The sequence below is a fragment of the Oncorhynchus gorbuscha genome, linkage group LG10, assembly GCF_021184085.1.
Source record: "Oncorhynchus gorbuscha isolate QuinsamMale2020 ecotype Even-year linkage group LG10, OgorEven_v1.0, whole genome shotgun sequence".
In the NCBI taxonomy this organism is placed as follows: domain Eukaryota; kingdom Metazoa; phylum Chordata; class Actinopteri; order Salmoniformes; family Salmonidae; genus Oncorhynchus; species Oncorhynchus gorbuscha.
Window position 1 is genome coordinate 89,036,595 of NC_060182.1, and position 13,101 is coordinate 89,049,695.

Consider the following 13,101-nt stretch of genomic DNA (forward strand, 5'->3'; position numbering starts at 1 on the left):
TACAAAGTGCAATAGATATTCATAGCTGAATATGAAATAAACAGTCATATTTTTCTATTATCACATTTTTGGCAGCATAATACTGACTGACATATTGCAAAAGAATGATAGGGTGTCCAAAGACACATGCTTATTGTTATTCTTGGGCCTATTTGTTTATTTGGATCCACATTAACTTTTGATAATTTTAGGCATCAGAAGGACACACCGTTCTGTTCTCTTTTGTTCTCTTTAGTTCTCTTCTCTTTTGTTCTGTTCTCTTTTGTGCTGCACTGCGCTGTGCTGTGCTGCTCTGCTCTGCGCTGCTCTGTTCTGCGCTGTGCTGCGCTGTGCTGTTATGTTCTGTTCTGTTCTGTGCTGTTCTGTTCTGTTCTGTGCTGTTCTGTGCTGTTCTGTGCTGTGCTGTTCTGTGCTGTTCTGTGCTGCTGTTCTGTTCTGTTCTGTGCTGTTCTGTGCTGTTCTGTGCTGTTCTGTGCTGTTCTGTTCTGTGCTGTTCTGTGCTGTTCTGTTCTGTGCTGTTCTGTGCTGCTGTTCTGTTCTGTTCTGTGCTGTTCTGCTGTTCTGTTCTGTTCTCTGTTCTGTTCTGTGCTGTTCTGTGCTGTTCTGTTCTGTTCTGTGCTGTTCTGTTCTGTTCTGTTCTGTTCTGTGCTGTTCTGTTCTGTTCTGTGCTGTTCTGTTCTGTTCTGTGCTGTTCTGTGCTGTTCTGTTCTGTTCTGTTCTGTTCTGTGCTGTTCTGTTCTTCTGTTCTGTTATGTTCTGTTCTGTTCTGTTCTGTTCTGTGCTGTTCTGTGTTCTGTTCTGTTCTGTTCTGTTCTGTTCTGCTGTTCTGCGCTGTTCTGTTCTGCTGTTCTGCTGTTCTGTGCTGTTCTGTTCTGTTCTGTGCTCTGTTCTGTTCTGTTCTGCTGTTCTGTTCTGCGCTGTTCTGTGCTCTGCGCTGTTCTGTTCTGTGCTGTTCTGTGCTGTTCTGTTCTGTTCTGTGCTGTTCTGTTCTGTGCTGTTCTGTGCTGTTGCTGTTCTGTTCTGCTGCTGTTCTGTGCTATTCTGTGCTGTTCTGTTCTGTTCTGTGCTGTTCTGTTCTGTTCTGTTCTGTGCTGTTCTGTGCTGTTCTGTTCTGTGCTGTTCTGTTCTGTTCTGCTGTTCTGTGCTGTTCTGTGCTGTTCTGTTCTGTGCTGTTCTGTTCTGTGCTGTTCTGTTCTGTTCTGTGCTGTTCTGTGCTGTTCTGCGCTGTTCTGTTCTGTGCTGTTCTGTTCTGTGCTGTTCTGCGCTGTTCTGTGCTGTTCTGTTCTGTGCTGTTCTGTGCTGTTCTGTGCTGTTCTGTGCTGTTCTGCGCTGTTCTGTTCTGTTCTGTTCTGTTCTGTGCTGTTCTGCGCTGTTCTGTTCTGTCCTGTGCTGTGCTGTTCTGTTCTGTGCTGTTCTGTTCTGTGGTTAGGGCATCAAAGGACAGGCATTATATAATAGCATCAAAGCATTCCTGTTACCATGGAGCCACCAAAAGTGTTGTATTTGGAAGTCGCCCATTAGGTATAAATAATGGGGATATTATGATTAATTGACAGAGGAAGAAAATCTATTATTCTAATGTATTCCTTCCTCCCTCGATCCATTTGTCTCCTTCATTTGCCAGAAATACAGGGCTCGTGAATTACATCGTATTATGCCATATGTTAAAAGATGGAGACTGCAGGGTAACATTTTGATGATTTACAAAAGGTACACTATTTGAATAGAACAATATATAATAGGTCCAGGACCACCCTAATGGATTAGCAAGCGTTAAGCAAGCTAGAAGCAGTATAAGTAGCACATACCGTTGGTGATCTTATACTACAATATCTCAATGTTAATAACAGTCTCCGGTACAGAAAGTGATCAACATTAAGCATCAAATAAACAATTGTGTTCATTTCAATTTGTAAATCCAACAGTTATGCAGTGAAAAAAAATCAATCAGCTCACTGAGTGATACAAGTACTAACAAATACACCAACGATAGATTGGATAGGGTTGTAGTGGATAGTGGCAGGCAGAGTGGGAGTTATATTCAGACAAGGTGTACCTGGTGGTGCCCCACTTAGAATGAGTCCTTGAGTTTGACCCTTACTTACTTCACTAACTTTTCACTCTTGATAAAGTAGACATGCATCCAGATAATCACTACTATTTCACTCTTTAAGTATATCAGCTGTTGACCATGTTTCGTTTAATATAAGATAATAGCAATAACAATATATGACATTTAACAGACGCTTTTATCCAAAGCAACTGACAGTCATGCATGCATACATTTAACGTATGGGTTGTCCCGGGAAACGACCCTCCTATCTTGGCGTTACAAGCCTCATGCTCTACCAACTGAACAATTTAACATCTTTCTTTGTCCTCATCTCATCCTACTGATAAATCTTTTAATGTCATGAGACCTACTACTTAAGTGTGTGTACTGTGTGTACACACTGGCGTCCATTCTAACACCCCCGTGTCTTAACATATTGGGCCGAGGTCCATACAGGATCATGCAGCATGTGGTTCTACAAGGCAGACCAGCCAGCTGGCATCTCATCGAATGCTTTCAAACGTTATTGGGCTATGTTTTATACAGCAATCTCAAAACCAGTTGTTGTGATCTCACTGCAATGCATAAAACCACCCCAATAGCCTTATATAGTAGAGGTCAACAGATATACATCGGTAGGGTTGAATTTCAGGGTTGCTATGACTCTGATTTCGTCTCCATGCAGCCTAGGAAAAACCGTCTAAACCACAAAGGGCAATGACTTCCCAGCAAACAAATCCTAGAGTTGTCTCTTGATAAATCCCAATATCAGTGGACCTCTGTGTATATTGCCAGAGTGACGTGCTTTACGAGATCATTCAGATAAAATACACACTCACCATCTTGGAGTTCTATGCAAAGAAACAATAGATGTGACTCAACAGCAAACTATAACTCTGTCTCTGATTATCACACATGATCATTATCCCTCTCATACATAGGAAGTAGAGAAACGTAGGGCTTGATTTGTGAAATGAGGTGTAAGAGGAGTCTTTCTTGTCAAAACAAGATGGATATAGATTGGAAAAAAATATCAACAGCAGATTGACCAAGGGAACAGGACATGTAAAAGAGAAATGTAAATCCATGCTAAATATTCAAAAAAATTTTTCTATACTGTTGCATGCAGTGTATATATATGTTTACCTTCAATACATTGTTTTTGTCAACAAAAAGAAGTCATTTCTTCAGAACTCATGACTAGATTTGCTAAGCTGTTGTCCCCGACTCGACAAGCTTGGGTTAAAAAATGTAAACGTACAGCTAGCTCAAAAGGAATATAAAAACATTTTGAAAACATGCTTTCTGAGCATTGTTTCAAGTGATCATGATAGCTTTAGCTAATCAAATTAATCTTGATTATAAAAAATAATAATTGTGAGATCAAATGTGCCATGATAATTCAATTTACCTAGATCATCTTTGGTTGGCCAGGAGAATGTTTCAGAAAAAAAAAAACAACATAGTATTATTGTAGGGCTCCAGTAGATGCACAGAAACGTTCACCCTAAACTACTCATAATAGAAGAAATATATATTGTTCGAGTTTCATGAAGCTTCTAGACTTTTGAAACAAAAATACCAAAATGATATCAAATCTAAAAATCTTAATGCAGTTATTAGTTGAGACAACATCAAGTATACCATGTTAGTTTACAATGTACGTCATCAAACCCTTCTGAAGAAACCATTATTATACTCTATCATATGTACCTGAGCAGTTTTTCATGTAGTTCATATTCTCCAGCGGGTGCCCTGGGATGCGGCACTGGAACCTGTACTGCCAAAACTCAGGGAACCACGGGTTCCTGGTGTTGGTGTGGAGGCGGAGCTTCAGGAAGTAATCATCAAAAGACGTCACCTCCTCCGACTGCAGCTTCACAGTGATCCCGCCCACAGCCTCCTGTTCATAGCCCTCAACCACCTCATCTCTGTCTGCCCAGCCATCACTGTGGAGAGAGACACAGTAGCTTTGTAGTAACATCACTGTTAGGACTACTATTTACCACCCTTAAATGGATGGTCCTTTAGAGCGTTTCAATGGCATCCTAAAAAACAAGTTTGGAACGGTTTTACATAAATCTGTCAGGGACTGAGACAAAAGGTTTTTGTTTGCCTACATCGAAGAGACAGACGTCGTAGAGTCTGAGGGATGTGGCGAGGCAGCATCTTCAAGCGTCACAACAAAAGCTGAAGCTATGGTGTGACAAAACCGCAAGAGAAAGAGAACTGAAGTCCGGGTGTTACTACTCTTACCTTCTGGGACAAGTAAAGTGCTTGCCAAGTGGCAAGGGCCTCAAAAGTGGTCAGCAAGACAGGACCAATATAAACTATGAGATCCTCTGTCTAGGAAAACTGTGCGCTCCAGGACACAAAAACATCACAGTAACATCATCACAGCTTCTTGCTCAAAGACTTCCACCACCTTACTATGCCCAGCCATTACTATAGGGGCCAGGACAGCGGAATCAGTATCATACAGATGCAGGATCTTAATTTGAGCCAGTTGCTACAGCAATAAAATAATCATGCAGCAACAGGAAATGTGAATTATTATGTGGATTATAACTAATGGACATTGTTGTAGGGGATGATAGATTTTTGTTAGGGAAAATCAAGTCTGAAATTTCAAAGTGGAAATTACAAACTTTAGGAGCCTTTTAAAAACTCAAGTTTTAATTTCGTAAAATCTTAGCAACCAAAGAGTGATCCAATTAAGATCTCACATCTGTTTATACTTCGAATGACACTCCTTGCAGTCTTGCCAGGGGATTATGCTAATGATACAAAAATTAAACAATTGAATGAATGTCCTCCACCCTTCTCCAGCATGGCAAAATCACCAGTATATAGCCATCTGTTTCACAGCACTACACACACACTATGTGCCAAGAACTTGCTGCTCTGACGTCAGTACATAGAAGTCATCACACAAACCATAGTAGGAACAAAACACACTCGACGAGGCCAAATCACTTTGATGTGGGACGCAGAATTGTTGTATTGTCTAACCTTTCCATAGATGGAAGGAACCCTATATACCCAAATCAAAGACAATGACAAATGTAATGTCAGCATTCAAGAAAAAAGCCCTCTGGTATTTAGAAAAGGCCAATTGTCTCCTCGAGGGACCACACACACATGTAGTGTGCAAAAAATGGATACTCTACTCTACTGTACTCTTCTATACTCTACTGTGCTCTACTGTAGTCTACTGTGCACTACTGTAGTCTACTCTAATTTACTCTACACTACTGTCCTCTACTGTACTGTGCTCTACTTTAGTCTACTCTACTGTACTTTACTATACTCTACTCTACAGTACTCTACAGTACTGTACTGTATTGTACACTACTCTCCTGTACTCTATTGTACTGTACTCTACTCTACTCTACTGTACTGTACTCTACTATTGTATTCTACTCTAATGTACTCTACTCTACTGTACTGTACTCTACTCTACACTCTACTCTACTGTATTGTACTCTAATCTACTGCACTCTACTGTACTGTAATCTATTGTACTCTAGAGCAGTGGTTCCCAAACTTTTTATAGTCCCGTACCTCTTCAAACATTCAACATCCAGCTGCGTACCCCTTCAAATGCACCAGGGGCAGCGCACTCTCAAATGTTGTTTTTTTGCCATCATTGTTAGCCCGCCACACACACAGTACACTGTGCAATACATTTATTAAACATAAGAATCAGTGTGAGTTGTTGTCACAACTGGCAAGTGGGAAGTGACAAATAGCTATTATTATTGGACAAGGGCACAAATAATAATACTAATCAATCATTTAGCTCTTTATTTAACCATCTTACATATTGAAACTTATTTGTTAATCGAAAACTGTGAATAACTCACCACAGGTTAATGAGAAGGGTGTGACATAACTGCAATGTTGGGTTGTATTGGAGAGAGTCTCAGTCTTAAATCAGTCTCAGTCTCAGTCTTAAATCACAGCCTGTGCCTGTATTTAGTTTTCATGCTAGTGAGGGCCGAGAATCCACTCTCACGTAGGTACGTGGTTACAAAGGGCATCAGTGTCTTAACAGCGCGATTCGCCAAGGCAGGATACTCTGAGCTCAGCTCAATCCAGAAATCTGGCAATTCAATTTTCACAGAACAGCTTGTTGCAATTTCGATGAGGCTCTCCTGTTCAGATATGGGTAAGTGGACTGGAGGCAGGGCATGAAAGGGATAATGAATCCAGTGGTTTGTCTTGCTCACCCAACTCACTCAGGAGCTTCGCTATGTCACATTTGACATTGTCGGTAAGGTTGAGTTCATTTGCACACAAACAATCGTACAATGATGGAAAGACCTGTGTGTTGTCCTTGTTAATGCAGACAGAGAAGAGCTCCAACTTCTTTTTTTATTTATATTTATTTTTTTAACCTTTATTTAACTAGGCAAGTCAGTTATTTTCAATGACAGACTAGGAACAGTGGGTTAACTGCCTGTTCAGGGGCAGAACGACAGATTTGTACCTTGTCAGCTCGGGGGTTTGAACTTGCAACCTTCTGGTTACTAGTTCAACACGCTAACCACTAGGCTACCCTACCCATAGCCTCAATTTTGTCCGCACATTGAATATAGTTGCGGAGCGTCCCTGTAATCCTAGATTCAGGTCATTCAGGTGAGAAAAAACATCACCCAGATAGGCCAGTCGTGTTAGAATCTCATCATCATACAAACGGTCAGACAAGGGAAAATGACGGTCAGTAAAGAAAACTTTAAGCTCAATTAAAATTTTTTTTTCAATATTTTGCCCCTTGATAACCAGCTGTATGTTGTAAAAGAGTTACATGGTCACTGCCAATATCGTTGCATAGTGCAGAAAATACACAAGAGTTTAGGGGCCTTGCTCCCTGTCATGGGTTTTGCGCCATCAGTACAGATACCAACATGAGCAGCAGCTACGTTTGGCTACATGCCGACCGTTAGTGGAATTTCTGCGAGAGAGTAACTGTTGATGTGATTGGATGTTAATTATTTGACTAGGCCACCTGTATTTGACATTGTGTTGTTATTTAAATGTGAATCATATTAATTATTATTTGATGTAGCCCTACGGCTTTGTGGGTAGCCCAGTTTGGGAATACCTGCTCCAGAGTACTCTACTCTAATGTACTGTAATGTGCTGTACTGTACTCTAATGTACTGTACTTTACTCAACTGTACTGTCCTACTCTACTCTAATATACTTTACTGTACTGTACTCTACTGTACTGTACTCTACTGAACTAAACTGTAAAGTACTCTATTGTGATGTACTCTACTATACTCGACTCTACTCCACTCGACTGTACTGTACTGTACTCTACTCAACTGCACTGCACTCTACACTTAACTCTTCTCTACTGTACTGCACTCAACTGTACTGCACTCTACTCAACTCTACTGTACTGTACTATACTATACTATTCTCTACTGTACTCCACTGTACTCTACTCCACTGTACTCTACTCCACTGTAATCTATTGTACTATACTCTACTGTACTCTACTGCGATCTAGTGTACTCTATTGTACCGTACTTTACTCCACAGTATTGTATTGTACTGTACATTACTCTACTCTACTGTAATTTACTCTAATCTACTCGACTCTACTGTACTCTACTTTACTCTACTCTACTGTACTGTACTCTACTGAACTCTACTGTAAAGTACTCTACTGTGATGTACTCTACTATACTCTACTCTACTCCACTCGACTGTACTGTACTCTACTCAACTGCACTGCACTCTACTCAACTGTACTGTGCTCTACTCAACTGTACAGTGCTTTACTCTACTGTACTGTATTGTACTCTACTATACTGTACTATACTATCCCGTACTCTACTGTACTCTACTCTACTGTACTGTACTCTACTCGAATGTGCTCTACTCGACTGTACTGTACTCAACTGTTCTGTGCTGTACTGTACTCTACTGTACTCTACTCTGCTGTACTCTAATGCACTCTACTACACTGTACTCGACTCAACTTAAATGTACTGCACTGTACTGTACTGTACTCTACGGTACTCTATTGTACAGTGCTGTACTGTAATCCACTGTGCTCTACTCTACTGTACTCTACTCTACTGTACTGTACACTAATGTACTGTACTGTACTGTACTGTATACTACTGTACTGTACTGTACTCTGCTGTACTCTACTGTATTGTACTGTACTCTACTGTACTGCACTGTACTGTACTTTGGATAAAAGCCTCTGCAACAGTAAGTGGCATATTCACTGCATGAATGAGGTCCACCCTGACAACAAGCCTTTCCTCTCATTCTCCACACAGCTTACTGCACTGCTCTGCAAAACAATATTTTTTCAGTTGCAAGTCTCCTTGACCCAGAAAGAAGGGATGGTCATCACCAGCCCCCTCAATCATCTAGATCTGTGTAAGTCAAAGTCAGGTCACAATCCCAGGTAACTGCAGTAGGGTTGCCACTTTCATTTGACTAAATGTTTTCAATGCTTTTCATTTTGATAAAAGATTTGAATGCAAGGAATTCAAGGTTATTTGTTAATGTACAAATGTACATTTTAAAGTTGTGTCATTAGATTTGGTGTGGGGTGGGGTCGTGCAGCGTGGTGTGGGGTGGGGTCGTGCAGCATGGTGTGGGGTGGTGTCGTGCAGCGTGGTGTGGGGTGGGGTCGTGCAGCGTGGTGTGGGGTGGGGTCGTGCGTCTAGCTTGTACGGTGCCTTGCGGAAGTATTCACCCCCTTGGCGTTTTTCCTATTTTGTTGTATTACATCCTGTAATTTAAATAGATTTTTATTTGGATTTCATGTAATCGACATACACAAAATAGTCCAAATTGGTGAAGTGAAATGAAATAAAATCACATATTTCAAAGAATTATTTAAAAAAACACGTAAAAGTGGTGTGTGCATATGTATTCACCCCCTTTGCTATGAAGCCCCTAAATAACATCTGGTGCAACCAATTACCTTCAGTCATATAATTAATTACATTTACATTACATTTAAGTCAATTAATGAAATAAAGTCCACCTGTGTGCAATCTAAGTGTCATATGATCTGTCACATGATCTCAGTATATATACACCAGTTCTGAAAGGCCCCAGAGTCTGCAACACCACTAAACAAGGGGAACCACCAAGCAAGTGGCACCATGAAGACCAAGGAGCTCTTCAAACAGGTCAGGGACAAAGTTGTGGAGAAGTACAGATCAGGGTTGGGTTATAAAAAAAATATAAAAAACTTTGAACATCCCACAGAGCACCATTAAATCCAGTATTAAAACATTGAAAGAAAATGGCACCACAACAAACCTGCCAAGAGAGGGCCACCCACTTAAACTCACGAACCAGGCAAGGAGGGCATTAATCAGAGAGGCAACAAAGAGACCAAAGATAACCCTGAAGGAGCTGCAAAGCTCCACAGCGGAGATTGGAGTATCTGTCCATAGGACCACTTTAAGCCGTACACTCATCAGAGCTGGGCTTTACAGAAGAGTGGCCAGAAAAAAGCCATTGCTTAAAGAAAATGATAAGTAAACATGTTTGGTGTTCGCCAAAGGGCATGTGAGAGACTCTCCAAACAAATGGAAGAAGGTACTCTGGTCAGATGAGACTAAAATGTAGCTTTTTGGCCATCAAGAAAAACGCTATGTCTGGCACAAACCCAACACCTCTCATCATCAGCAGGAACTGGGAAACTGGTCAGAATTGAAGGAATGATGGCTGGCACTAAATACAGGGAAATTCTTGAGGGAAACCTGTTTCAGTCTTCCACAGATTTGAGACTGGGACAGAGGTTCACCTTCCAGCAGGACAATGACCCTAAGCATACTGCACTCGAATGGTTTAAGGGGAAACATTTAAATGTCTTGGAATGGCCTTGTCAAAGCCCAGACCCCATTCCAATTGAGAATCTGTGGTATGACTTAAATAATGCTGGACACCAGCAGGAACCCATTCAACTTGAAGGGGCTGGAGCTGTTTTGCCTTGAAGAATGGGCAAAAATCCCAGTGGCTAGATGTGCCAAGTTTATAGAGACATACCCCAAGATACTTGCAGCTGTAATTGCTGCGAAAGTTGTCTCTACAAAGTATTGAGTTTGGGGGGGGGGGGGGGGGTGAATAGTTATGCACGCTCAAGTTTTCAGTTTTTTGGTCTTATTTCTTGTTTGTCTCACAACATTTTTTATTTTGCATCTTCAAAGTGGTGGCATGTTGTGTAAATTAAATGATACAAACCCCCCAAAATCTATTTAAATTCCAGGTTGTAAGGCAACAAATTAGGAAAAATGCCAAGGGGATGAATACTTCCGCATGGCACTGTATGGCTCGCTGGGCGAACCCCCCCAACAAAACCCTACCATTCTGTACTAACTGTGATTTTTATTCAGACATATGGAACAACACAAACATAAGACTCATAAATATCAAAAAGTAACAAAGACCAATAGAAACAAATTGTAGCATATAAATACAAATAAAAAAGAGAATTTCATTATTACACTATTACCCTATTAATAACAAAAAACACACAAATAAAACTAAATTGCACAAATCCGACATCACACAAATGCACAACTAGAATAACACACTTATAAAGAAGAGAACCTGATTATTACACTACTGCACTTCAAACAAGAAACACACAAACTAAATTGCACAACTAATTGCATTAGTACTGTACAAAATTTGAGGTGCGCTGTTTTATAGATTCCCCCTACCTCGGGCTTCCAGTCAACCTACCCCAGCCCCCTCCCCGTCTCGTACTTCTGAGCGGGAGACCTTCCCAGGCAGTAGCCTGCCTCGCTCACAAACTAGAATCAGGGCGCCGACTCCAACAAGTTTAATTGACCCACAGTCCCACAGTCCCACAGTCCCACACGGTGACATGATATCATTGACGTGACGTGCAAACGAGCGATAGAAAACCGATCGCGCAAATGTCACCATTCGGAATATTTGTATTACATTTTTTGGTGCGGTCGCCCATGCCGTCCCCGGCTGCTGCCCATGTCACCTATGCCTAAATCTGCCACTGGGGTTGTGAGTTATTCTTCGGAAAACAAATGAGGTCCCCAGAATACCACTGATCTAGATGGACCCAATCTTCCACACAGCCCAGGATGGATGGATGGATGGTCACCACCAACCACTTACTGCACTGGTCTCCTTGACCCAGAAAGAAACAGCCACACCAATTCCATGTCGTCACAAGCTGCATAACTCAACTACAGAGATGTTTTATATCTGTTTTATACGACTTACTTTGTTTGTATTTCTGTCTTTTGATGAGGAACTGTCCAAACCGTTTTCCAGGGTTAGCCTGAATGGTCCAACTGTATTGCTATCTTGTGAAAGGAAACGACTACCTGTAAGAACATCTGAGACCAGGCTAATTCAGGGCAGTTTGAGCTGTTAGCTTGAGCTTCACTACTCCTGTCAGGTATTCATGCTAGCTAGCTCCATCCTCAATGGATAGATACAGTCGAACTACAGCGAGGGAATGATCAGTAGTCCTCATCACTGGGCTCTGTGCTGGAGATGCTACCCCACATTACCCCAGTCTTCCACTGAGTCTGTGATCTGACAGGGGGAGAGGGAGCTGTCCCATATTACACAAGCCTCCCCAGTTTGCCTGTGACCTGACAGGAGAAAGAGAGGGAGAGAGAGAGAGACAACGAGAGAGGGAGAGAGAGAGACAACGAGAGAGAGAGAGAGAGAGAGAGAGCGAGAGAACGAGAGAGGGAGAGGGAGAGACAGCGAGAGAGAGACAGGGAGAGAGAGAGAGACAGGGAGAGAGAGAGAGACAGGGAGAGAGAGAGACAGGGAGAGAGAGACGGAGAGAGACAGAGGGAGAGAGAGACGGAGAGAGACAGAGAGAGAGAGAGAGAGAGAGAGAGAGAGAGAGAGAGAGAGAGAGGAGAGAGAGAGAGAGAGAGAGAGAGAGAGAGAGAGAGAGAGAGAGAGAGAGAGAGAGAGAGAGAGAGAGAGAGAGAGACGGAGTGAGGGAGAGAGAGAGAGAGAGAGAGAGAGGGAGAGAGAGAGAGAGACTCACTGTCTAACCATGCATTATTCAGGGGTGTGAGTGTGAATCAAAGCTTCTTTCTTCCTTCAGAAGGAACTCCACTACTGCTAGAATAATAATAATACTTATTGTGTTCCAGTATAAACTCTGAGTAAACCATGGGGGCCTTAGTATGAAATATCAAAGATACAAACAGCATCATATTATTTTGAACAATCCTCAAGAGTCATGATAATAATTTTGTGTTTCCATATGATAAAAATGAGGTCAATCACTCCACAAAATGGAGTAAGGTAAGAACAGCAAATAGTGCATTCGGAAAGTATTCAGACCCCTTGACTTTTTGCACATTTTGTTACGTTAGTCTTATTATGAAATGGATTAAATAACTAAAAAATCCTCATCAATCTACACACAATACCCCATAATGACAAATCGAAAACAAGTTTTTAGAATGTTCACAAAGTAATAAAAATATAAACCAGAAATACTTGATTTACATAAGTATTCAGACCCTTTGCTATGAGGCTCGAAATTGAGCTCAGGTGCATCCTGTTTCCATTGATCCTCCTTCAGATGTCTCTACAACTTGATTGGAGTCCACCTGTGGTAAATTTAATTGATTGTACATGATTTGGAAAGGCACACACACCCACAGTTGACAGCACATGTCAGAGCAAAAACCAAGCCATGAGGTTGATGGAATTGTCTGTAGAGCACTGAGACAAGATTGTGTCGAGGCACAGATCTGGGGAAGAGTCCTAAAATTGTTCTGCAGCATTGAAGGTCCCCAAGAACACAGTGGCCTCTGTCATTCTTAAATGGAAGAAGTTTGGAACCACCAAGACTCTTCCTAGAGCTGGCCGCCTGGCCAAACTGAGCAATCAGGGGCCTTGTTCAGGGAGGCGACCAAGAACCCGATGGTCACTTTGACAGAGCTCCAGAGTTCCTCTGTGTAGATGGAAGAACCTTCCAGAAGGACAAACATCTCTCCAGCACACCACAATCAGGCCTTTATGGTAGAGGGGCC

General features: G+C 41.7%; 1 protein-coding gene across 5 annotated transcripts in view; it reads right to left on the reverse strand.

Annotated features, from left to right (window-relative positions):
* LOC124046699 (metabotropic glutamate receptor 1-like) overlaps positions 1–13,101 on the reverse strand; it is a 44,566-nt gene that overhangs the window by 9,501 nt on the left and 21,964 nt on the right. For 3 of the 5 annotated variants that reach the window (XM_046367392.1, XM_046367391.1, XM_046367395.1), the window contains exons 4-6: positions 3,767–4,002; positions 3,465–3,473; positions 2,893–2,904 (exon numbers count right to left, since the gene is read on the reverse strand). In XM_046367392.1, the coding sequence (XP_046223348.1) occupies positions 2,893–2,904; positions 3,465–3,473; positions 3,767–4,002 (257 nt within the window). The remainder of the gene's footprint in view (positions 1–2,892; positions 2,905–3,464; positions 3,474–3,766; positions 4,003–13,101) is intronic. The other 2 variants (XM_046367393.1, XM_046367394.1) reach the window with 2 other exon arrangements.